Below are 25,964 nucleotides of genomic sequence, written 5' to 3' on the forward strand. Positions count from 1 at the left end.
GGTCAGAGTTCCACCCAGTCCAGCAACCAGCTTCCTAAAGTGGGTTGGCTGCATCTGGGAAGACAGGAAGCTGCCTTATACTGAAGCAGAACGTTGGTCCATCTAGCTCAGTTTTGTCTACACTGACTGCCAGTAGCTCTCCATATTCCTATCCTTACATGGAGATGCCAGGGATAGAGACTGGGACCTCCTGCCTGCAATGCAGATGCTCTCCCACTGAGCCAAAACTCTTCGCAGCTATGGAAGTCTACAAGCTGGCTATACAGGAAGAAGACTCCTCCAGTTGCCCCCCAGCAACTGATTTTCAGATACAGTCGTACCTTGGAAGTCAAACGGAATCCGTTCTGGAAGTCTGTTCAACTTTCAAAACGTTTGGAAACCAAGGCACGGCTTCCAATTGGCTGCAGGAAGCTCCTGCAGCCGATCGGAAGCCGTGGAAGTCGCGTTGGACGTTCAGGTTCCAAAGAACATTCGCAAACCGGAACACTCACTTCTGGGTTTGCGGCGTTTGGAAGTTAAAACATTTGACTTGCAAGGCATTTGGGATCCAAGGTACAACTGTGCATTATGCTTTTGTGCATGGAGTTTCCATTACGTTTTCTGGCAGCTGATGGACCTATCTTCCATACATTTGTCTAATCTCTCTCTAAACTAATGAGCACCGCCACATATTTTGGCAGTAGCCTCAAACCTCTGGAAAAACCCACTTTCTGGCCAGTTCTTGCCCAAACAGGCCCTTCTGTTTTGAAATACAGTCCTGCTATCTTAGAGGTCTCCATGCATTAGTGCTGGAGCCCTTGTGCTCCGTTGATAAATTTCAAGATGTCATACCCTTGGGAATACATGAGTCCCTTCACAAGCTCTCTTAAATGTATTGTGCTGACCTGTGCCTGTAGCACATGAAATGCTGCACTTAGACCAGGGGGACCCAAGTTAAAATCCCTGCCTGGTTGTGAAGGTTACTGAGCGGTCCTGGACCTCAAAGTGATATCATGAGATTGAAATGAGAGAGTTTCCTACATTTGTTTAAGCATTCACAGTCAGTCTTTTAGAACCATGTTCTCACAAAGTGGTATACCGGTAAATGAAAGAAAGATGCATAGGCATTTCAGACTGGTACCGTATATGTCACAGTGAGAAATCAGCTCTGATCACATGAGCCAGCTTTACTTTTTTGGGAAAGGAAGCACTGAAAAAATAAGCCTTTAAGACAGCCTACTCAAACTAGTAGGACATGGGTGGCACTGTGGTCTAAACCACAGAGCCCAGGGCTTGCCGATCAGAAGATCGGCGGTTCGAATCCCTGTGATGGGGTGAGCTCCCGTTGCTCAGTCCCTGCTGCTGCCCACCTAGCAATTTTAAAGCATATCAAAGTGCAAGTAGATAAATAGGTACCGCTCCAGCGGGAAGGTAAATGGCATTTCCGTGCACTGCTCTGGTTCGCCAGAAGTCGCTTAGTCATGCTGGCCACATGACCTGGAAACTGTATGTTGGCTCCCTCGGCCAGTAAAGCAAGATGAGCGCCGCAACCCCAGAGTTCAAAAAATCTTGCACCAGCTTACATTCCCACAATAAATGATAATATATACCAAGTTTATTGCAACCCCTCCAACTATTGGGTGACATAGAGGAAAACATTTTTAACATTTGCAAAGAAGCGTGATGCCATCTGTGTAGTAATTTTAAGGAGTTTTCCATAAGAAGAATGGAAACAGATTTTAAGGTCAAGTTTCTTTTTCATTCAGTCAGATGGGCAGGGTACAAATAATAAAATTATTATTAGTGTGTAGGGCATATTTGCCTAGCAGTTCGAAAGCACATCAAAGTGCAAGTAGATAAATAGGTACCGCTCCAACGGGAAGGTAAACGGCGTTTCCATGCTCTGCTCCGGTTCCATGCTCTGCTCTGGTTCACCAGAAGTCGCTTAGTCATGCTGGCCACATGACCTGGAAACTGTATGTTGGCTCCCTCGGCCAGTAAAGCAAGATGAGCGCCGCAACCCCAGAGTCAGACACGACTGGACCTAACGGTCAGGGGTCCCCTTACCCTTTACCTTTTACGCAAACTAGGCACCTTCCAGTTGTTTTGAACTACAACTCCCATCAGCCCTAGCTAACACAGCCATGCTGGTGAGGCTGGTGCGAGTTGAAGTCCAAACTCGTGGAGAGTGCTAGTTTGGCAAAGACTGCTGGAAAGAATGTAATGTAGGGACCAAGCTCCTTTCAGAAGGGACTTCCCCAACCATACAGCTCTTGCATGTTTTGGAGGAAAAGCTGGATGCAAATGTGGCTTGTCATGATGACCATAGGAGTGAACTCACAAAAACTGGGAATACAATTAAGGGGAAGCTTGTTGTGATCACCACTTGTCTATAGTCATGCATGGCCTGGAGAAAGTGGTGGAGGAAAGCTTTCTCTTTCTCTCATAGCCCTAAAACTTGGGGGTCACCCAAGGAAGCTGAGTGTTGGGAGACTCAGGGCAGACAAAAGGAAGTCCTGCTTCACACAACTCATAGTTAAACTAGGGGAGTTGTTCCTGCAAGATGGCTGCCAACCTGGATGACTTTCAAAGAGGATTAGACAAATTCTTGGAGGATCATGTTGTTGATGGTTATGAGCCACACTGTTCTTCCTTCACTGTCAAAGGCAATATGCCTCTGGATTACAGATGCTGGGAATCACCAGTGGGGAAGGTGCTGCCGTGCTGTTGTGCTCAGGTCCTTTTTGTAGGCTTCCCACCGAGGCATCTGGTTGGCCACTGTCAGAACAGGAAGCTGGACTAGATGGGCCATTGGCCTGATCCAGCAAGCTCTTTGTCTATTCTCATGAGACAGTTTGACTACCACAAAGGACTGGCTGCTGTTGCACAGAACAAACCTGAAGCTGAAGGGTTCACAATGGGGACCTGCCCTGAACCAGCGTTTTCCAACCTGTTTTGTTCCAGATGTTTTGGACTACAACTCTCTTTGGTCTCAGCCAGCTTTACCAGTATTTAGGAAAGATGGGCGTTGTAGCCTGAAACGTGGAGGGCAACTGGTTGGCTGGTCTGAATAGTCCATTTAACATCGTTGAAGTGAAGCAGACTGGAGGCCTGCCTGAGGTGTGGATGCGAGACTCCTAGGCTGCCCCTGAACTCCTTGAAATGAAGGCAGGAAACAAGTGTAATGCTGCAATTAATAACTATGTGGGGCACAAAGGAAGTTCTGGCAGACAAGTTTACAACTATGTTGTTGCAGTTGCTGTGGTTTTAGTCTAAAGATGGCAGTTGCTTTTTGGGAAGTTGGTCTTCTTGCCAAAACTCAGAGAGTTGGGGCTTTCCTTAATTTCTTCTTAGTGCTGCTTTACCTTTGTTGGGCTTTTTTAAAACAAAAAAACCACGAGTTTTGATCTTGCTCAGTCTCCTGACTTGCTGTCCACACAGGACACCTGTGCAATAATCCATGTGGCTTCCTTCAACAGTAGACTTATCTCTCCCTGAAGAAAATAGTGCTTGAAGGGTATCACTTTCCCTCCTTTATTTTTAGGGTGTTTGTGCAGGTTTTCAATGAGCAGGGGTAAGCAGAAATGGTTGGGAGAGGGAAGTGAGTCAGTTGAGATTTTAATGTTAGCCACAAACAGGGGCGAATGAAGGCGTTGTGACACCCGGGGTGGGGCGTCACTACATAGGGAGCATGTGCGGCGTCACTACATACAACGCATGCGCTGTACGTAGTGACGGCGCACATGCGCTGTATGTAGTGGTTTGCTGGCGCCACTGCTCCAGCGCCGTACGGGCAGTGCTGGGATCCTCTGCTCGTGGCTGTAGTGGCGATGGAGGGATCCCAGCGCCGTCGGTACAGCGCTTGAGCAGCGCCACTGGCAAACCACTATGTACACCACATGTGTGGCATCACTATGTACAGTGCATACGTGTGACACCGCACATGCGCTGTACGTAGCGGTCTGCCACCGGTGCCGGGATCCGCTGCTTGCAGCTGCAGCCACAAATGGAGGATGCTCTACATCCGGCAGCGGCTACTGCAAGCCCCTGCAGGGTGCCTTCTTGTAACCCCCCCCAAACATGGCACCTGGGGCGCACTGCTCCCCCCCCCCACTGTGACGCCACTGGCCGCAAAGTCAGGGAAAAGATGAGTTATGCAAGTTTGGTGTGGGTGCTACTTATTGCTTGGCACCCATATCACTAAGAGACCCATGCTAAATTTATGGAAATACCGTACTTTTTTGTCTATAAGACAACACCCCCCCCCATTTTTGGGACTCAGTTTTAAGAAAACGAGGAGAAATTGTCCAAAGTTGTTGAGCTTCTTGCCCCATGCAGCTGTGGGCAGGAAACATTTCCTAGATCATTTCCCGCGTGCAGCGGCATCGGGGGGGAAGTTGCGCTCCTGCCAACCAGCTAGCTGGCGGGCGCCCTGCTTCTCCCCCCCCCCATGCCAATACCCGTGTATTGGACGACCCCAGTTTTTTGGCAAAAATTTTTAGTCAAAAAACCTTGTCTAATTGTTGTCATTCAGTTGTGTCCGACTCTTCATGACCCCATGGACCAGAGCACGCCAGGCACCCCTGTCCTCCACTGCCTCCCGCAGTTTGGCCAAACTCATGCCAGTCGCTTCGAGAATACTGTCCAACCATCTCATCCTCTGTCGTCCCCTTCTCCTTGTGCCCTCCATCTTTCCCAACACCAGGGTCTTTTCCAAGGAGTCTTCTCTTCTCATGAGGTGGCCAAAGTACTGGAGCCTCCAGTGAGCACTCAGGGCTGATTTCTTTAAGGATGGATAAGTTTGATCTTTTTTGCAGTCCATGGGACTCTCAAGAGTCTCCTCCAGCACCATAATTCAAAAGCATCAATTCTTCGGCGATCAGTCTTCTTTATGGTCCAGCTCTCACTTCCGTACATTACTACTGGGAAAACCATAGCTTTAACTATACGGACCTTTGTCGGCAAGGTGATGTCTCTGCTTTTTAGGATGCTGTCTAGGAAGCAGGCATCTTTTAATTTTGTGACTGCTGTCACCATCTGCAGTGATCATGGAGCCCAAGAAAGTAAAATCTCTCCTTGCCTCCATTTCTTCCCCTTCTATTTGCCAGGAGGTGATGGGACCAGTGGCCATGATCTTAGTTTTTTTGATGTTGAGCTTCAGACCATATTTTGCGCTCTCCTCTTTCACCCTCATTAAGAGGTTCTTTAATTCCTCCTCACTTTCTGCCATCAAGGTTGTGTCATCAGCATATCTGAGGTTGATATTTCTTCCAGCAATCTTAATTCCGTTTTGGGATTCATCCAGTCCAGCCTTTCACATGATGAATTCTGCATATAAGTTAAACACGAAGGGAGACAATATACAGCCTTGTCGTACTCCTTTCCCAGTTTTGAACCAATCAGTTATTCCATATCCAGTTCTAACTGTAGTTTCTTGTCCCACATAGAGATTTCTCAGGAGACAAATGAGGTGATCCGTCATTCCCATTTCTTTAAGAACTTGCCATAGTTTGCTGTGGTCGACACAGTCAAATGCTTTTGCATAGTCAATGAAGCAGAAGTAGATGTTTTTCTGTAACTCTCTAGCTTTCTCCATAATCCAGCGCATGTTTGCAATTTGGTCTCTGGTTCCTCTGCCCCTTCGAATTCCAGCTTGCACTTCTGGGAGTTCTCGGTCCACATACTGCTTAAGCCTGCCTTGTAGAATTTTAAGCATAACCTTGCTAGCGTGTGAAATGAGTGCAATTGTGCGGTAGTTGGAGCATTCTTTGGCACTGCCCTTCTTTGGGATTGGGATGTAGACTGATCTTCTCCAGTCCTCTGGCCACTGCTGAGTTTTCCAAACTTGCTGGCATATTGAGTGTAGCACCTTAACAGCATCATCCTTCCACTGGCTTTGTTATTAGCAGTGCTTGTTATTAGGCCCTTTTGACTTCACTCTCCAGGATGTCTGGCTCAAGGTCAGCAAGCACACTACCTAGGGTATACGAGACCTCCATATCTTTCTGGTTTTGCCCTTTGTTCATTTTTAAATTATTTATTAATGTGAATAAAAAGGGACCTGTTGTCACTTACAGCTCCCAGTTCTTGTCATTTTTATTATTAATATTTATTGGTCATTTTACTCACAGAAATGATTCAAAGTGATTTACAACCACAGCCACTAAAGCCATGGAAAGGTATCCTCAGTTAACTACAGCCCATCCTAGACAATGATGCTTCTCTCTTACAGGGGCCTGTGTTTGCTTTGATACAGTCCTCCTCCCCATCCCCAACCTAAAACAGCTAATTTAACTATCAGCAGCAGGTCAGATTAGCAGATCCAGATGCCAACTTTGTTCCCCATGTCATGGTAATGCTTTTATGGGACCTAATAATGTCATCTACATCATCATTTACCTGCTCATTTCCTGAAAGTGCTGACAGTGGCCTTCTGTATTCTACGTAGGAGAAACAGGCCAGTCTCAGTGCAAGACAATAATTGAATACAAAATTCAATACAAAATTGATATCAGAAATGGCAATATTGAAAAACAAGTTGGGGAGCATTTCAGCTTCTCAGGGCCCTCAGCAACTGACCTTACAGTGGTCAAAGTAGCAGAGAGGAGCTTGCAAGAGAGACTTGCAAACTGCTGAATGATAATTACTGTAATCAAGAGGTTCAAATGCTATCCCTTGCGGATTGAATCAGCACAATGGATTTTCATCACATTACATACGCTAATGGCTTACCAGTACTGATTATGTTATTAGCATGGTATTCATGAATGGTCACTGTTAAAAATGTATTTATCACTATTTGTGCTTTTCTCTGTCCCTTTTTCTTCTGACCTTACTGTTTACAATCCCTCTCCCTGCAGCATGTATTTTATTTATTTATTTAGAAAAAATACAAACTGATATAATTAAAAAAAAATCTTTATACAGATTTATATTATTTACACCTAAATACTTAGCCTCCCTTTCAATCTTTAATCCAGACACATCTTGTAATTTATTTTTACTCTCATCATTCATATTTTTAACCAAGAGTTTGCTTTTATCTTTATTAATCTTAAGACCTGCTACCTCACCAAATTTGTTTATCTCTTGTAATACTTTCAGGATTGACACTATTGGTTCTTCTACAGATATCACGATGTCGTCTGCAAAGACGTCTCCTCTTTTTGGCTGGACTCTGCTCTGTTACAAACAAGATTTTATTGTGGTGGTGTTAGGATAAGCAACAAGGAAAAGAAAAGCCAAGCTGGCACACTGGTTACAGCTGGGAGCTTCCCATGAAGACAGAAATGTCAGGAAATAAGAAATTTTGGGGCTGTCAAGTAATAATATATATGAAAGCAAGAGAGAGAAGGGCGGGGGAAACAAAAGAAAAGCATTTTAAAGATTTCTCTTTCTTGGGAGGCCAGGAAAATTAGTTATTTTAATCCCCAGCCTCCCATTCATGGAATGCTTCCCTGCTCCAAATGCCAAAAGTGGATGAAGGATGGTGGCTTCTCCCAGCTGCACTTGCTCATTGCTTTTGGAAATGCTGTGGCTCAGCAGCAGAGCATCTGCTTTGCGTGCAGAAGGTCTGGATAGGATTGGGAGAGACCACTGCTTGATACCCTGAGCTACGTGGAGTCAGGATAAGGCAGCTTCCTACGTTCCCATGAAGAGGTGTGGCAAGGGAAGCTTGGGGTCTTGTATAAGCAACCTGAAGAATTGTTTTTGGGTGGCGTGATTTGTTTAGATGTGGGCAGAGAAGCGGAGTGCATTTTGAAAGGTTCCCACAAGATCATTCAGCGTGTCCTGAGAACAGGGCTGTCTCCTGGTATTGGAGCCTGTGGCCCTCTAGATGTTGCTGGACTCCCATCATCCTGGACACATTGGCTATGCTGGCTGAGGCGGATGGTCTTCCTAGTCCAAACAGAGGGGTCAAAGTTGAGGGAGGCTATTCTAACCACATCAGTTACAGTTTGTGTCTGTAGGGCCAAAGGGTATTTGTTCTTGCCTTAATTTGAAACATGCTGCTCGTGTGTATTAGAAAACTACAGAATGGTTTCTATTAGATGTCTTTTGGGTGCAGGCTGCTATGAAGTGGAGCAGTTCTGAATGTCTGGTGTGCAAGTGCGCACAGCTCATGTTGAGAGCAGGAGCTCAGCGCGACCAAGAAAAGAAAGACTTTTGCTGTCCATGCATAAAGATTATGCATCTGATAACCTAGACTCAGGCTGTGGTTTGTGGCTAATAACGCTTGTTTTTTGTCTGCTCTTTCCATCTGCTTGATAGATGTTCTGTTTTCACTTCTTACAAAAAGTGAAATGTTTAATGCACACCCCAGAGGGCTTCATCTGTACTATTGCTATTGCCTCATACTTTATATATTTTTTCTTTTTGACAGCACCATTTTTTTGGGGTGGGTGCGAAAGAAAGAAAGAAAGAAAGAATCAGAGTTGGAAGGGACCCAAGGGTCTCCCAGTCCAACCCCCAGCAATGCACCAATCTCAACTAAAGCATCCATGACAGGTGGCCATCCAACCATCTGCCTAATTCTGGTTCTGTAAACACCAGGATTGTATGAACCCTGCTCTGATAACTTGGCTTGCATTCAGCTACTGAAATAAGGAAGGTCATAGGTTGGTGGTAGAGCATCTGCTTTGCATGCAGGAAGTCCATGGTTCAGTCCCCAGCATCTCCAGGTAGGACTGGGAGAGACTCCATTCTGAAGTCCTGGAGGGCACTAAGTTGGCAAAGGCTGATTTAAAAGGATGTGGTAGAGGGTAGTGCAGGGATCCTTTACCTTTCAGGCCTATAAACAGGTTTGTGTATGATGAATCTTGGTTCCACAATACGCTTGGCTGTATGTGTGAGGATGGTGTGTGTGTGTGTCTGTGTGTAAAAAGATTTTTAAGAAGAGCTATCCCCAACATCAGGAGTTACCCCCCTCCCTTCAGGTTCTTTTAAGGATTTTTAAGAGAGATTTTGAAATCCGTCTTTGGCCCAGCTAAAATACTGTACTGACTTACCTTCCTCATGGATTTTGCACTGTGACTCCATTATGGCTGCCAGGTCTTCCATTTTTTTTTAAATGAAACTGCTCTTGGTATCATGTGGCTTTGGCCTAGGTTCTAAATACAGTGGTACCTTGGGTTAAGAGCTTAATTCGTTCCGGAGGTCCTTTCTTAACCTGAAACTCTTCTTAACCTGAAGCACCACTTTGGCTCATGGGGCCTCCTGCTGCCGCTGCGCCGCCAGAGCACAATTTCTGTTCTCATCCTGAAGCAAAGTTCTTAACCCGAGGTACTATTTCTGGGTTAGCGGAGTCTGTAACCAGAAGCGTCTGTAACCTGAAGCGTCTGTAACCCGAGGTACCACTGTAATTTGCTCTTTGTCCTTTGCTCAGCATCTCCCCTCCCTTTCTTGTGGGCTGGCACCATATCTGCTAATAAGGAACAGCTGAGGTATCAAGGTGTTTAATAGGTGTGGCAGAGAGCTTTTCAGTTAATTAAACTGTGGCTCTGGGAGCCCTCTCCTTTTTGGAGGGGATGCAGGTGGCGCTGTGGGTTAAACCACAGAGCCTAGGGTTTGCTGATCAGAAGGGCGGCGGTTCGAATCCCCGCGACGGGGTGAGCTCCTGTTGCTCGGTCCCAGCTCCTGCCAACCTAGCAGTTCGAAAGCAGTCAAAGTGCAAGTAGATAAATAGGTACCGCTCCGGCGGGAAGGTAAACGGCGTTTCCGTGTGCTGCTCTGGTTCACCAGAAGCTGTACGCTGGCTCCCTCGGGCAGTAACATGAGATGAGCGCCACAACCCCAGAGTCGGACATGGCTGGATCTAATGGTCAGGGGTCCCTTTACCTTTAGGAATGAGATGGACGCACCTTTTAATAAAATAGCACCTCCATCCTGCCCTCCCTGAAAACAATATTTCCCTTCTGAGAGTGTTTGAAGAGACATCCCTGAGATAATGGCAAATGGCTCAGGTCAGAGCTATCTTCCTTCAGGAACCTCCCCATGGAACCCTTTCGAGTTGTGAAGCAGAGCAAGTTGTTGGCCCTGGACTAGAACCTGGGAGACTAGGGTTCAAATCCCCACTCAACTATGAAGCTCACTTGAGTGCCCTTGGATTGGTCCCAATCTCTTAGCTTGGCTTACCTCACAGGGTTGTTGTGAGGGTGTGTTATAAGAATTTAAGGTCTCAAATATATAAATTAAATGTACAAGGCAAACACGTACATAAATATATAACCACATGTCTGAAACAGTACAGGAAGACAGTCCTGAAACCATTTTGACTCCCCCAAACTGACCAAATGTTTCTTTGCAAGGAGGGAGGAAATGAAAAAACTTCCCCATTGTCTCTGTGCTCACAAATCCTGCCTTAAGGGCACATTTAAGGTGTGAATAGGCTGAGCCTGTGACCTGGCTCAGGAATTAAGAGTTTATCATTACAAAGGAATGGCCAGCCTGTCCAATCTGTGACCATTGACAGGTTTTCTGCCAGACAGGATTTTGCTGGAAACCACCTCTTTCTGTGGTGTATGTATGATGTATTGGGAGGCGGGGGGGGGGGGGTCCTGGGCTACACCCCTTCTGTGATGTATGTATGATGTTTCTGGGGGTGGTCTGGAGTTTGAGGGTGGGCAATTTGAAAAGTCTACATAAGGGCTTGCACCCATGGCTCTGGGTCCTCCTTCTCTCTCCTGCCTGTGGGGGAGCAACAGTTTAATAAAGTTTAATGCAACAGTTTAATAAAGATCAGGCTTACTAGCTGCTTTGCTTCTCTATATTCTCTGGTTGGCCTCTGTTATTTTCTCCTACCGATAGGGAACCCACTTAAGGACTCTGTACAGGCTCTTGGATACCCCACAAGGGAAAAAGGGCAAATTTTGTTTACAACAGGTGAAATGGGGGAGGGAGAGCCACCTTGAGCTTCTTGGAGGAAAGGCAGGATAGTGATAGTCTGGCAGTGGGATGGGGAAGTGTGTGCAGAATGGTATTGAAAAGCAAAAGGAAGGTGGTACTGAAGTGTAGGTCTTGATCAAATAACATAGAAGTGTTATAAGAATTTTAAGGGACACACACACACACACACACACACACAATTGTACAGTATATATAAACCACATGTCTGAAACCCCATAGAAAAGGTCCTGAACAAATTGACCTCAAATATTTCTCTGCATGGTCAAAGTGGGAAACCTCCCCATTGTCTCTTTCCTCACAAATCCTGTCTTAAGGGCACCTTCAAGATATGAACGGGGTGTGAGCCTGTGACCCGTGACCTAGATTCAGGAATAAAGTAGTTATAATAACAAAAGAGTGGCCAAACCCAGATAATGTAATCAGGTAATTTGCCACACATGAGATAAACAACACACTCAGATTTCTGTTGTAGGCCGCCTTTTCTGTGATGTAGGTATGATGTTTCTGGGGGTGGTCTTGGACTCCAGGGCGGGCAATTTAAAAATGTCTATATAAGGGCGGGCACACCTTTGTTCTGGGTCCCCCTCCTCTCCCCTGCTTGTGGGGGAGCACCCTGTTGCAACAGTTAATAAAGAGTTACGGGTAGGTAGCCGTGTTGGTCTGTCATAGTCAAAACAAAATAAAAAATTCCTTCCAGTAGCACCTTAGAGACCAACTAAGTTTGTTCTTGGTATGAGCTTTCATGTGCATGCACACTTCTTCAGTTAATAAAGATCAGGCTTAGGCCTACTAGCTGCTTTGCTTCTCAATATTCTCTGGTTGGTCTCTGTTATTTTTTCCTGCCGATAGAGAACCTACAAAAGGACTCTATATGGGCTCTTGGGTACCCCATAAGAGAAAAGGAGCAGGTTTTTTTTCTTATATCAGATCAATAAAATGTCTGGCCATTTTGATTGTTGACAACCTTTCTCAGAGGCACAAGACACAGGTTCTGCTATCAAGACACTGTATCTCAGACTATTAAGACTTGTTTTTAATACCATTTTGAGACTTTGCTTCTTCTTTTGCAATGGTCCATCTTGCTCAATATTGTCTGCACTGACTGGCAGCAGCCCTCCAGGCTTTCTGACAAGGTTCTCCTCAGCGGTAATCCTCTGCAGGAGTGGTAGGGCATCTGCTTTGCTTGCAGTTGGTGCCAGGTTCCCCTCCCCACCCTACGCCAGCATCTCCAGGTAGGGATGAGAGAGACCCTTGTGTGAAATGGTGGAGTGCTGCTTCCAGTCATTGTGCACAGTGCTGAGCTGGACAGTCAGCTTTGTGTGAGGCAGTTTAATACATTCCTAACATCTGAAGAAATGGCTCACTATGGTCAAGGCTCTGCATAGTCTGTTGGTCTGTGATTCAGAACTATACTTTCTGGGAATGTCAGCTTTCATTGTTGTTATCTTATCTCCCCCCAACAATCTTCCTTTTATTGGCTAAAGAGGGGTGAAAGCAAACATGTTTCTGGTCTTTAGAGGCTGCAGAGGTAAGTTTGAAACATTTGTGTGTGATACCTGTCAAAAATGAGCGGTGGCATAATAAAAATATATTTTGTGTGGTTTCCAGAGGGGCTTTGGTTTGCTTCAAAGCTTCCTGCTCACCCCTGACTTACAAAACAATGATGCAAAATACCCCAAACAGAATAAATCATAGAAATTGTTGGATGTAAGCTTGCATAGTGTATGGGGGTGTGTGTGTGTCACAAAATGCATATTCCCTTGCTACAGAATCTTTTGAGGATGTGCTTTTAGTGTGGAAGGCACACAGTCCTATTGTGGGGAAGATTGAGAGTGTGTAATAGGCAGCTGGAACCTATGTGAAAGCCTATGCAAATCTTGTCTCTTTTTCTCCCCCTCCCTTTTTGCTCAGGATGTGGGACTCTTGGAGTATCAGCACCATTCCAGGGACTACCCTTCCCACCTTCCCCCTGGGTCTATCTTGCAGCCGCAGCGGAGGAGGCCGTCCTTACTATCGGAGTTCCAGCCAGGGAATGAAAGGTAAGGGGAATGCAAGGAGCGGTTGCGTGTATAGTGCTATGCGCAGAGTGCTTTGTGCACCAATATAAGTGGGTCTGTAGGGAAATTATCGTGTTTAAACAACCACCAACATCCAAGGGTTAATGCAGAAGTGGGATGAAATGAACCCAAAAATGAGCAAACCCAAAATGGAGATGGACAGAAAAATAAACTGATCTGTTCATCCAGTACCTTGAAGTGTACACAGAACATGGGAACCAGCTCAGGAACCAGCATTTCCTCCTTTTGGAGGTTTCTTGAGAATTGTATGAGCGTTGGCAAGGGATGCTTTCAAGTATGGGATATACCTGGTGAGATCATTTGATTGTGGCCTTTCCCAGCTTTGTGGTCTATGATAGCCTGAAGAAAATTCACAGCATTTCTTGAAAGTGGTTGCCAAAGAGAGGCCGTGGAGTTCCTTCCTTTTTCCATCAGTGGAAGTTTTTAAATATAGACCTGCATAAACATATGTCAAGAGCAGCTCAAGCCTAATTAATCCTTCTTTGGTGCAGCAGTTGTGGACTTAGGTGACCTCTTGAGGCCCTTTCCCACACCCCCACGCTCCCCCCTTTGTGATTCTTGGATTTATTGGTGGCTGGAGGCTGCAGTGCTGGTGAGGGCTGGCCACAGCAAATTCTTTGAGCTTTCTCTGGCACCAGAAGCGCTTCCCTCATTTCCCCCTCGCCCTCCCTTCGCCAGAGGAGTGGGGAAGAGCAGCCGTCCATGCAGCTGAGCGCCCCCCCCCCCCCAGATTCAAGCGAGACGCATCTGTAAGAGCTTTGGCTGGATTCCCAGGTTCCGATTGCTTGGCTTCCAACTGAGGCAGCTGGCTCTTGTGGGCTGGGGGGGGGGAGCAAGCACAAGGGAGGCCTGTGAATTGGGAGGAGAGGATTCAAGCAAACAGCAAGCACAGACTGCTGCTGTGTCTCTGAGGGGAGGAGGAAAAACTGTTGAGGGCAGGGGGCCAAGCCTGGCATGGACCAGGGCTATCTGTGTCAGGCTGGTCTGTAGAACAGGGGTGGGAGACCTCAGGCCTAGGGTCTGAATATGGCCCCCCTGTACCCGCTGTCGGACCCTCATCCATGCATCTGAACCCTCCTTGTGTGTGTTCCACCTGGCTAACGCCACTTGCATGCCTGGGTGGAGGACAGAGAGGGGTGCCAGTAGGAACAAGCCTGTTGTAGAAAGGTAAAATACACCCACTCCTCTGCTTGTCTTTTGCCCCCTGCCACCACTGTCGTGCGGCCCTCAGAAGGCTGCTGAGAAAGGAATGTGGCCCTCCAACTGACAAAGGTTCCCCACCCCTGAAATAGAACAAGCTTGCCCAGTCTGCTGCCCGCCAGATGTTTTCTGGGGAATACAACTCCCATCAGCTGTGACCGTTGCCCATGCTGGCTGGGGCTGATGGGAGTTGCAGTCCTACAGTGTTTGATGGGAGCAGTAGGTTGGAGGAGGTTGAGGAATGGACTGTGGGGGTGGGAGGGATGATTACCGACTCACTGCCCACCTGCTGTCTGAGGCCCTGAGTGTTTGTTTTCCTTCCCTTTGTGTGGCATCTTAGTTGAGTGCTCGACCAGAGTACTTTGGAAGGTGTCACCACAATGACCTCCCTGCAGAAATGGCTGTTAACCGGAAATCTGATGGAGCCCTGGTTTTATTTTATCTTCATTCCCACCCCGCTTCCTCACCTGCCTGTCAGTTGTTATAAGACACTCCTGTTTTTCAAAGCCGCTTACTCACAGTCCTTGGTCTTCTCCTCATCAACAGCGGCATTTGCTTCTCATTCCTTCAGCTTCTCCTTTTGTCTGAAATGCTTCTGCTTCTGGAAAGGCAAGCAAGCAACTGAGTGAGGGAGTGAGAGGAGCTTTTTGATTGATAGCTGGTGGGCTACTTAGCAGCTTCAGAGATGAACCCCGCGTGCCACATGAACAGCAGCTGGGGCCATGGCAGGGGTGAGCAACCTCAGGCTTGGGGGCCAAAAGTTAGTCTTCAAGTCTCTTTATCTGGCCCTCAAGGCTCCCCCTGTCAAAGCCACACTCTCTCTTTCCAGGTTACTCCTCTCACTGGGCTTTCTTCACACCCTCCATGAGTACTTTGCTTGGCTGGAATGGAGGATATAGAGTGTGTTTGTGTGTAGCAACCAGCCTCCTGTACGAAGGTTTGTTGTTGCTCCTCCTCCACTGGCAGGTTGCCCCTGGAAGTTTTTCCAGAAGAGAATGTGGCTCCTGGGCTGAGAGAGGTTCCTAGCCCCAGGCTTCAGCAGAGCTGGCCTACCCATGAGGCAAGGTGAAGCAGCAGCCTTAGGCGGCAAGATCCTCAGGGGCAGCAGATCTGGATGCCAGTCTTTCTTTCCCCCTTGTTTCTGCTGTAGAACTTCCCTCACTAGGTCCCCTCACCCTGGGCTTTGGTGTCTGTGTTTTTGACAGCAAAGGCCACTATTTGTGCTACGAGACCTCTCCCAACATTTCTCCCGAACACCACAAAATCACTCCAGGCAAGTTTGTCATGCTCTGCAGTAAGTGAAGCTTTCACAGCGATCCTACATAACAGTGTGTTTCGCAGTTATGATACCGTGAGGTTCCAAAGCTCAGCAATGCCCTCTAAATGTCACCCACTGCATGTTCCAAAGGCTTTGTGAAGGCAAAAAAAAGGGTGAAATCAATTATCCAGGTTCTATTTGGCAATAGGCAAGTATGGGGAACCCTCAGGCCTCTCCAAGCCTTTTAATTCATCCCTCTGGCCTCTCCTCAGGGTTGCTGAGCCATACCCCTCAGTGGCCCTGCTTTGCCCCTTCATTGCCTGGATGGATGATAGAGATGAGCCGAAACTAGCCCAATGTCCCAAGTTAAAAGTCACATGTTTTGCTAAGCCGAATTCTGCCTCTGGCCTTGCCCACCATCGGCAGGTTGCTTAGAAGAAAACTCCGCCCTTGGGTTCCCTTCCCAAGAACTTCCCTCACTAGACTCAAATCGGAAAGGCTCTCCCAGTCCGTCTGCTGGTGGGCCACTTCAGGTTGCAGAGTAGTGGAAGACTGTTGTCCCCACGGGCCCAACATGACGTCACATGTGCATGCCAAGCACATATCCTGCTTCTTCTTCCTGAAGTCAGACCCGAGTCATTGCCCATGTGACAGCCAGATTTGGGGCTTGTTTTGAGTTATTTTTATATTCCAGAACCTGTGTTGTCTTGCTGTCTGCCTGCTCCCTCCCTGTTGGTCAGATTTCACATCTGCTTGTGTGTTCTTTGGCCTTCAGATCAGGCTCCTTCTAGGAGGAAGGGCAGTTGCTCAGTGGTAGAGGAGATACAGATCCCAGGTCCAGCCTTCAACATCTCCATGTGGATTTAGAAAAGATTCCCTGCTGGAAATCTTGGAGAATTATTGTCAGCCAGTGTTGACAATACAGAACTAGATGGAATAACAATCTGGTATAAGTCAGCTTTCTATTTTTTTCTTTCATTTTTTAATTGAGAATATTTTAATTAAACAAAATTAAGTAGAAATAAAAAGTGAATAAAGAAGAAAATGAAAATAAAGGAATATGATATACTATACATGCAAACAACTTCAATTCCATATATGCTTGTTTAGTATACAAGTATATAATGGTATTATCCAAAAACATATATGGTTATTTATAACCTATTATATTTTTTATAGACAGCATCTTAAAAAGCAAAGACATCACCTTGCCGACAAAAGTCCGTATAGTTAAAGCTATGGTTTTCCCAGTAGTAATGTACGGAAGTGAGAGCTGGACCATAAAGAAGGCTGATCGCCGTAGAATTGATGCTTTTGAATTATGGTGCTGGAGGAGACTCTTGAGAGTCCCGTGGACTGCAAGAAGATCAAACCTATCCATTCTCAAAGAAATCAGCCCTGAGTACTCACTAGAAGGACAGATCCTGAAGTTGAGGCTCCAGTACTTTGGCCACCTCATGAGAAGAGAAGAATCCCTAGAAAAGACCCTGATGTTGGGAAAGATGGAGGGCACAAGGAGAAGGGGACGACAGAGGATGAGATGGTTGGACAGTGTTCTTGAAGCTACTAACATGAGTTTGGCCAAACTGCGAGAGGCAGTGAAGGATAGGCGTGCCTGGCGTGCTCTGGTCCATGGGGTCACGAAGAGTCGGACACGACTGAACGACTGAACAACAACAACAACAACAATATTTTTTATAAATGCTTTCCAGATATTGTTATATTTTTCCGTAGAAAGGCTACATCTGTAAGCTAGTCGTTCATACGTTGTGAGTGCTGTCATATGTTCAATCCATTGACTAAAGGGGGCCATAGATTTATCTTTACTGTGCATCAATACTAGCCTTTTTGCCATAGTAAGGCAGCTTTCTATGACTCTAGTTTCTAAGGATCACATCCTGCAAGCACATCACTGTTTTTTTAAGGGGCGGGCGGGTGTTGGCTGCTTCCACTTTTGCTCCAATCCTGCTCTGAAGGAATTTTATTATTCAGATTTCAGACCCTCAGGCTCTGATCCTGCCTCTATACCTTCTGTGTGTCCCTAAAGCTGTTAACCATGGGCCAGACTGCCTGCATCCAGCACCAATGCCTTCCAAATCTGGTACTGTAGTAGTATTAAGCACACAGTCTCCCGCCTGCAGTTAAATTGGTACAGTCCTTGAAGATCTGTGCCATATTTTGCTTGTGGAGCCATGCAAGTTGTCCCTGAGGCGCTTTTATCTGGAGTTGTGAGGCATTTAACCTTGCAACACTCAGACAGTGCTATGCCTTACCACACCTCATCTATTGTTTGTGGGCCATTTTCTGGAAGGTTTCCCCTGCAGCGTGTGTGCCGTAGGCCCTGCCAGCTGGGACAAATGAGCTTTGAAAAGTTATTTCAAGATCTCCTTTTTGTACATGTTGTACCACAAATACTTGCAGAGGAATGTGCTGGCAGTTTTGCTTCTTTACTTTGTCTGATCACCGCCCCAAGGCATATTTCTAACATCCTGGGCTGTCCCTGAACCGTTCAGAAATGGTGTAGTGTTGCCCAGGAATATTTGAAGTGTGCAGGCCAATGCAAGATGCTCGCATTGGTTTCTAGGCCCCAAATGTCTGAAAATGTCCCCACAGAGACCCTCTTGAGTGCTAAGATCAGTGGAGGGATTCTTCTTGATAATACTGTCACCTTCAGAAGTGTCAGGAATGGCCGTCTGGGACAGGGCTTTCTCTGTGGCAACCCCCAAGTTGTGGAGCTCCTTCTCCAGAGAGGTGCATCAAGCATAGTTTTTGTCGTATTCTGAAGATGCAGCTCTTTACCCCAGCCTTTGACAGTTAAGGTATTTCTGTTTCTGCTTAATTTTGCTTAATTTGTACCCTGCTTCTGTTTCAGTGTATCTAAAGAAGTGTGCATGCACACGAAAGCTCATACCAAGAACAAACTTAGTTGGTCTCTAAGGTGCTACTGGAAGGATTTTTTAAAAATTTTAAATGTGAATGTGGGTTTTGGCATGTTTCCATTTTAGATGGAGAACCTGTGGCCCTCTAGACTTGCTGGACTGTAGCTCCTACCATCCCTGATGCATTGGGACATGCTGGCCAGCAGGACTGATGATGGGTTGGCGTTCAGAAACACCTGTTGTACACTTTGAGCCACACCTGCAATCCTCCAGCCTGCCTCTGCTTGGTTCAGGTGGAGTTTTCTTGTAGTTCACTGTGCTGTATAAACAATATGTAAATCTGGTGGCCCTCTGAATGTTGATGGATTCCAACTCCTGTGATCCCCGACTATTGATCTCGCAGGCTGGGGCTTATATGGGGGTCGGAGTCTTAACAGCATCTGGATCCCTGGCTTTTTATGCTTTTCTTTCACTGCCATGTAGAAAACCAGCAGGAAACACTTCACATATATTTATCTCAGCTGGCAGCCCTTCTGCAAGTATCATTATCTGTATGTTTGCAGTATTATTACCCCCATATGGCAGATGGAGGGCCTCTGGTAGAAAGACAGAGGCTTGCCAAAGGCCACCGAAGGAGATTTGAAGCAAGTGTGCTCGGAGACTTTGGAGCTTGAACATGGAAGGTTCAGGTTGCAGGCTGGAGTCATGCAGCTACCCAGGATTATTTTTCCACAGGCCTCACAACCCACTGCAGGCCCAAAGGGGTATGGAAGGAACCCTTTTAATGGGCAAGCAACATTTGTTTTACTTTATAAAGACTGCTTTTCATGCTAAAAACACAAAGAAGCAAAACCATTCCTCCCAATGCAGTTTATGAACTTTATATCCACCAGTGCACAATACAGCATAACAGCAAAACATTGAGTTCATTCGAGCAATATTCACACCTGGTACTAACAATATAGTAACAGTAACCTAGCATAACATTAATAATCAGGATGCCACCTACAGCCCAACTCCTAAATTTGCCCCAAAGGCTAAATGATAGGTCTTTGAGGCTTGTTTAAATATTTGGGGGATGGGGCTTGCCTGGGATCGCTCAAAATAGATCTTCGCAGTTACGTTGCCACCACTAAGAAGGCCCTGTTTCTCTCAGAACGAAATCTCTTGATTGGCCAGATCTGATATAAATACTTTCTCTTTTACCCGGCCAGCAGATTTCAAAACAGGCAAATTACCATAAAAGCAAGGACAATAGTCACCCTTTGCCCTTTTTAGTGGGGGGGATATATCTTAGGACGCGGGTGGTGCTGTGGTCTAAACCACAGAGCCTAGGGCTTGCCTATCAGAAGGTCGTTGGTTCCAACCCCCGTGACGGGGTGAGCTCCTGTTGCTCGGTCCAGCTCCTGCCCACCTAGCAGTTCAAAAGCACGTCAAAGTGCAAGTAGATAAATAGGTACCACTCCGGCGGGAAGGTAAATGGCATTTCTGTGCGCAGCTCTGGTTCACCAGAAGCGGCTTAGTCATCGGAAGCTGTCTGTGGACAAACTCCGGCTCCCTCGGCCAATAAAGTGAGATGAGCGCCGCAACCCCAGAGTCGTCCATGACTGGTCAGGGGTCCCTTTACCTTTTTATATCTTGGTGTGGCAGGAGAGGATGGCAAGTGTGATGGGAAGATTCAGGGACAATCAAAGAAACACACGAACATTTCAGTGTAGTATAATATCACAATTTTTTTTTAAAAAAAATTGTAGAATATGGATAGATATATTTTCAAAATGAGATCAAGAGCATCGAGTGATACCGAGGACAATCCTAGTTGTGTTTTCCAATGTATTTCTTTTCAATGAAATATTTGGTGTGGCCCAGAGAACAAAGTTTGAGAACCACTGTCCTAGGTGAATAGATCACTCTCCCCCCTCACTCAGCACTGTGCTTGGCACACTCTCACCACCACCACAACCTCCCCAGGCACTGAATGTTTTTTGTTGCCAACAGAGCAGTATTCTCTGCTTTCGGCATTTCATAGAGCCACAGAATTTTAGAGTTGGAAGGGACCTTGAGGGTCATCTAGTCCAACCCCCTGAAATTCAGGAATCTTTCAGGCTCCATCTTCAAACTCCAGGAACTGACCTCAGTTGGAAGATCCCACACTGCCCTTCCCCCGCACCCTGAGTTGGGAAACCCACCTGGCCTAGATTCAGGCTTAACCGCCCCCAGCCCCAGCCTAGCCTTGTTCAGTGGTGCGACACAACAGTGTTGGACTCTGGACTGAATGGTCCTGCAGGAATGTTTTTTCAGCCAGACAGCTGCATGCCTTTCTGGACAACCTTCCAGCAGTGGGTGGAGCCAGGGGCAACATACTGGTATGTAAATTATATATTTGTACACTTGGCTGGTTTATTTATATGCTCATGCACCCCTCTCTGTCCTCCACTGAGATGAGCTTGAGACAGCTCAGTCGGTAGAGCATGATACTTTTAATCCCAGGGTTGTGGGTTCGAGCCCTACCTTGGGCAAAATATTCCTGAATTGCAGGGGGTTGGAATAGATGGCCCTCGTGGTCCCTTCCAACTCTGCAGTTCTAAGCAAGAGGCATTATCATAGCTCAGGAGCACAAAAACACACAGGGAGGGTGTGCATGTGAGGAAGAGGTGTCACCTGGTGTCCCAAGGACCAGATAGAGGGGGCCTGAGGGTCTCCACCTGTGTCTTATGGGGAGGTCTTATTTAGGTGGCATTACCACCTTTTGATGGCGCTGTGGGTTAAACCACAGAGCCTAGGGCTTGCTGATCAGAAGGTCGGCGGTTTGCTCCCATTGCTCGGTCCCAGCTCCTGCCCACCTAGCAGTTTGAAAGCACGTCAAAGTGCAAGTAGATAAATAGGTACCGCTCCAGCGGGAAGGTAAACAGCGTTTCCGTGTGCTGCTCAGTTTTGCCAGAAGCGGCTTAGTCATGCTGGCCACATGACACGGAAGCTGTACGCCGGCTCCCTTGGCAGTAACGCGAGATGAGCGCCGCAACCCCAGAGTCGGACACGACTGGACCTAATGGTCAGGGCTCCCTTTACCTTTACCACCTTTTGAAGGAAGTGACGTAAGCCAGCCCTGATTTGTTTGGAGGGGGCACATCCTGATCACTCAGCTGAGTGGGGCCCGAAATTCTGCCCTAAAGCAGAATGTTGGGATTATTCCAGTTCATGCCTTCTTTGCCCCACTCATTCCACCATCTTTCACTCTTCCTAAATACCCAGGGTGGGTATGTGGGTACAGTTATATCTGCATAGTCACTTCAGAAAAATTCAATATATGGATAGAGAGTTCATTATGTGTAGTGCTTTTCTGAGGGGAGCAGGGAAGATTAATCATTAGACTTCCGTCTTGAGGAAAGAAATGGAAGCTGTAACAAATGGCTGTACATGTAATTTTGCCCTGTGCATTTTTGCTTTCATCCATAGTAGTAAAGCCAAGGGAGTTTGTTTTCGAAGGAGGTTTGGGTAGGTTTGTGAGTCATTCTTCCTTGGAGCTGGTCGTTGTTAAGGGTTCCTCACCCGCTTTTAATTCTGTTTTCTTTATCTTTTTTCTTTTCCACTTCCTGGCAATTAAGGTTTTGAAGCATTTGTCCCATGGTAACGAGAAGTATGGTCCTTTTGTCAATAACGATACATTCTGTGCACATTAATAAGCCTACGTTTGCTCGCAGCCCTCTGAAGCAGACGTGCGGAGTGTGTTGAGAGGGGAAAGCTTAATTGCGATTCTTATTGAAAGCAATTAATCCTCTTGATTGAGGGGTTGGGAAGATGGCGGTGGGTTGGGGTTGGGGAGACTAGCTGGTAGCACTTGCAAAGCTGATGCCAGATGTGATGCCAGAAATAGGTTTACCAGGTTTAAGATGCAGCCAAATAGGTTTGTGAAGGGGTTTCTCCTCTTCATCTCCTGTGGTCCCCTTTTGGTCATAGAATCCTAGAACTGTAGAGTTGCAAGGGACCCTGAGGATCATCTAGTTCTAGTCTAATACCCTGCAATGCAGGAATGAATATGCAGCTGTCCCATATGGGGGATTGAACCTGCAACCTTGGTGTTATCAGCACCATGCGTCCTGATGCTGTTGGACTCCAAGCAGCCCCAGCAACATAACATGGGCAACAGCTAAGTATGGTTAGTATGATTATTTATTTATCAATTGTTTCCCACAAGTCACAAGGCATCCTCAAGTGGTTTGCAATCACCCAGCAATAACTGGAGGGCCACAGGTTCCCAGTTTCCACCCTACAATGACTCTTGAGGGCAACTGGATGCTTAAGGGTGGTTTGGGGGTGGGGCTCAGCTTGTGCATCCCCACTGACTAAAGGAGGGAAGCTCCAGGGAGACTAGGACATTGGTTATGAGACTCCCTTGCACCCACTAGGTGAGAGAGGATCAGCTGATATTTTCCGGCACCAATGGAAGCTTCCCACAACTGTGCAAGAGCAGGGCCTGGCAGGGGGTGACACCTCTGATTCAGATCATGATTACAAAAGGGAATCCAGGTGGGACTTCTTTCCCTGGAAAAGCTCTGCAGTGGCCAAGGGAGGCTGAGACCAGAGCCGTCTCATTCATAGGGGCAGGTGGCGCGGTGCACCAGGGCGCCAGGCCCCCCAGGGGCGCCCACGCGAGCCCGCCGGCATACCGGGCGCCCCCTCACCAACCTGCCCCCGCCCCTATGGGGCGGGGGATGAGGGGCCTGGCACTGCAAGCCAGCCACCCTCCGGAGCCCCAGCTGGAGCGCTGGGAAGGGCGCGCAAAGCCCCGCGCTGCTCCAGCGCCACGTCCATCATCCCCCGAGGGGCGGCCAGCGCGGGAGGGAGGTGGGCGAGTGGGGGATGAGGGGCGTGGCGCTGCAAGCCGGCCACCCTCCGGAGCCCCAGCTGGAGTGCTGGGAAGGGCGTGCAAAGCCCCACGCTGCTCCAGCGCCATGTCCATCATCCCCCGCTCGCCCACCTCACTCCCGCGCTGGCCGCCCCTCGGGGGATGATGGACGTGGCGCTGGAGCAGCGTGGGGCTTTGCGCGCCCTTCCCAGCGCTCCAGCTGGGGCTCCGGAGGGTGGCTGGCTTGCAGCGCCACGCCCCCATCCCCCGCTCGCCCACCCCCCCCTCCCGAGGGGCGGCCAGCGCGGGAGGGAGGTGGGCGGAGAGGCGGCCCACCGGGGGCGCCGAGGGATCGTCGCGCCAGGGCGCACGATCCCTTTGAGACGGCCCTGGCTGAGACTTCAAGCTGAAGGAAATGGTATGCTGTGCAGACTTTGGAGGCATGGATTCAAGTTGCCTTCTGCCCTAGGGATATATGTCAGACATCCTAGAGGCCTACCTCAAGGAGCTGTTTTGAAGAGGCATGCCATGAATACAACAGAGTGCTTAGCAAATGGGAAAGATTCAGCATAGTGACGAATAGTGTGTCAGGCACGCAGGTTGAAAGACTGTCAGGCTTTTAAGGATGTGCGTGAACGAGAATCAAGCAATGAAACCAAGAAGGGGAGGGGAGGGGAGGGGAGTCAACTAGAATTATGGTTTAAAAATCTGTTGACGACGCTTTTGTTATTTTTGGAAAATTTAATAAAATGTTCTCAAAAAGAAAGAAAGAAAGACTGTCAAGCACCTGAGGCAACAACAGAAAGCCCAGAGGCAAAATGGCAGACATTCTGCCTTGTTGGGTGGTGCAAGAAAGATGATAGTGTGGTGTGTGAGCGTGTTTCTCCTTAGCAGGGTTTGCTGACTGAGGAAGAGCAGCAGATCTAGGAGTCTTTATAGCAGGGCAGTATACAAATTCAATCAGTGAATCAATTAATAGCAGGCAGTGCTATAGGATCGGCTGTGTGCACTCGTGTGATCCTTAGGACTGAGAGGATTCTGGGTGGGTGTGAGGACGTCTCAGCCTGAACTGCTCACAGTTCCCTTTTCTGGCTAGTGGAAAAGCTGCAGGAAAGTGTCCTCCACCAAGGCTCCTAGGCCAGGACCCAACGCTACCTGTCACAGCAGTCAGAATTCCTGTGCCCCCTTTTTTTGCTTTCTCTGTACTGCAGATGTTCCTCTGCACCCCAGGACTAAGGCTGCCTTGTGGCCCTGTAATGGATCCTTTATTTTTGTCTCCCCATCAGGTCGCAGGAGTTGCACGCCCGAGCTGAGTCACATTCCTACCTCTCTGACCTGAGCAAACAGTCGGAAATTGAGTTCATTGAGACGAAACGGCCCCGGCTGGAGCTGCTGCAAGAGCCTTTGCTAAGACATTCACCTCTGCTCAGTCAGCAGGGAGGGACGGAGGATCTCTCCAAGGTAAGCCAAGGAGCCAGGCACACGCAGTACAGTACATCTTGGTTTTGCAATGAGGAAAAGGAGAAGGAGGCGGTGGCTGGGAGAAATACAGTGTGCAACTTGAAAACTGTCTGTGTGGTCTGCAATATTCTAGCTGTTTGCAATATGCAGCCAGAAAATGGATTTTTAGAGCTCTCACCTCTGCTGGTCTTAGAGGCTGGTTCAGAGGAACTAAAATGCTGCCGTTGTCTTCACCTTACATGGGCCCACTGGCTGAATGCTTTGCCGTGTAAGGGCCTGACAGGACCCCAGAATGCACCAGACACCTTGCAGACGCCACAAAATTCTGCTTTGCCAAACGGAAGGATTTGCAACCTTAGTGGATTTGTCTGCAATATTGTCTGCAGGGAAAGCTAAGGCATTGCGTTGGAAGCTGGATGAACAGGAGGGCTGCTGGTGTAAGTGAACTTAAGGACAAAGGGTGGCAGAAAGACAGAGAGCAGAGTAGCTAGTGGGTTGGGAAGCAGGAATCTGGGGAATGGAAAGCAGCAGTGTGGTGCAGTGGATAGAGGTTCCTTTTCTCCTGTAACTCACTGATCAGCTATTGCCTCTCAGTGTGAATCCACCTTACAGAGTTGTTGTGAAGATTTTATTTCTGTTTTGCTTTTATTAGTATTTTGTATTCTAATTTTGTATTTTTCTGTAGTGAAGTGCCTCAGGATCTTCAGATTTAAATAATAATAGCAACAATAACAACAACAACACGGGCTAGCCTTATGTGCACTGCCCTGAGCTCTTTTCAGAATAAGTGGGATACAAGTGGGTTGAGTTGAGAGAAAAAATAGGTGGAGGTAACCGAGGGAAAGGATGATGGGAAAGAAGCTGGGAAGGAGTGTGTAGAAGCACAGAAGGCAAGGAGCTCCCAGGGCTATAAAAGAAGTGGGGAGGGTTTCTTAAGGGGCAGGGTGTTGCATGTGGATTTGAATAAACGATTTAGCTGCAGGCAGTGATAGTTCTGCACCTGCATATTGGACTATAGGCTGTTGTGTGTCCCTTTCAGACTGAGTGTTGGATGCTCAGTTGCTGAGGCCTTGAATTTGGCTGCAGTTTTGTCTTTGGAAAAGCATGCTCTGAACTGCAGATGCTTGGCACAAACCTCAATTGCCAATTTTGTTTTTCTATGGCGGTTTGGGTGGGCTATACAGTGGTGCCCCGCTAGACGAAAATAATTCGTCCCGCGAAAATTTTCGTCTAGCGGGGTTTTCGTCTTGCGGAGCGGCAATGGGAGCCGCGCTCCGCAAAACGAAAAAAAAAAAAAAAAGACGAAATTTTTTCGTCTTGCGAGGCAGCCCCATAGACTTTTTCGTCTTGCGGGGCAG

The 25,964-nt window shown here is 47.5% G+C and overlaps 1 protein-coding gene across 1 annotated transcript in view; it reads left to right on the plus strand.

Annotated features, from left to right (window-relative positions):
* NCOR2 (nuclear receptor corepressor 2) overlaps window positions 1-25,964 on the plus strand; it is a 355,588-nt gene that overhangs the window by 103,087 nt on the left and 226,537 nt on the right. Inside the window, 2 exon segments of the mRNA XM_033174224.1 lie at window positions 12,796-12,923; window positions 24,432-24,606. Of these exon segments, the coding sequence (XP_033030115.1) occupies window positions 12,796-12,923; window positions 24,432-24,606 (303 nt within the window).

Source organism: Lacerta agilis, chromosome 17 (genome assembly GCF_009819535.1).
Source record: "Lacerta agilis isolate rLacAgi1 chromosome 17, rLacAgi1.pri, whole genome shotgun sequence".
In the NCBI taxonomy this organism is placed as follows: domain Eukaryota; kingdom Metazoa; phylum Chordata; class Lepidosauria; order Squamata; family Lacertidae; genus Lacerta; species Lacerta agilis.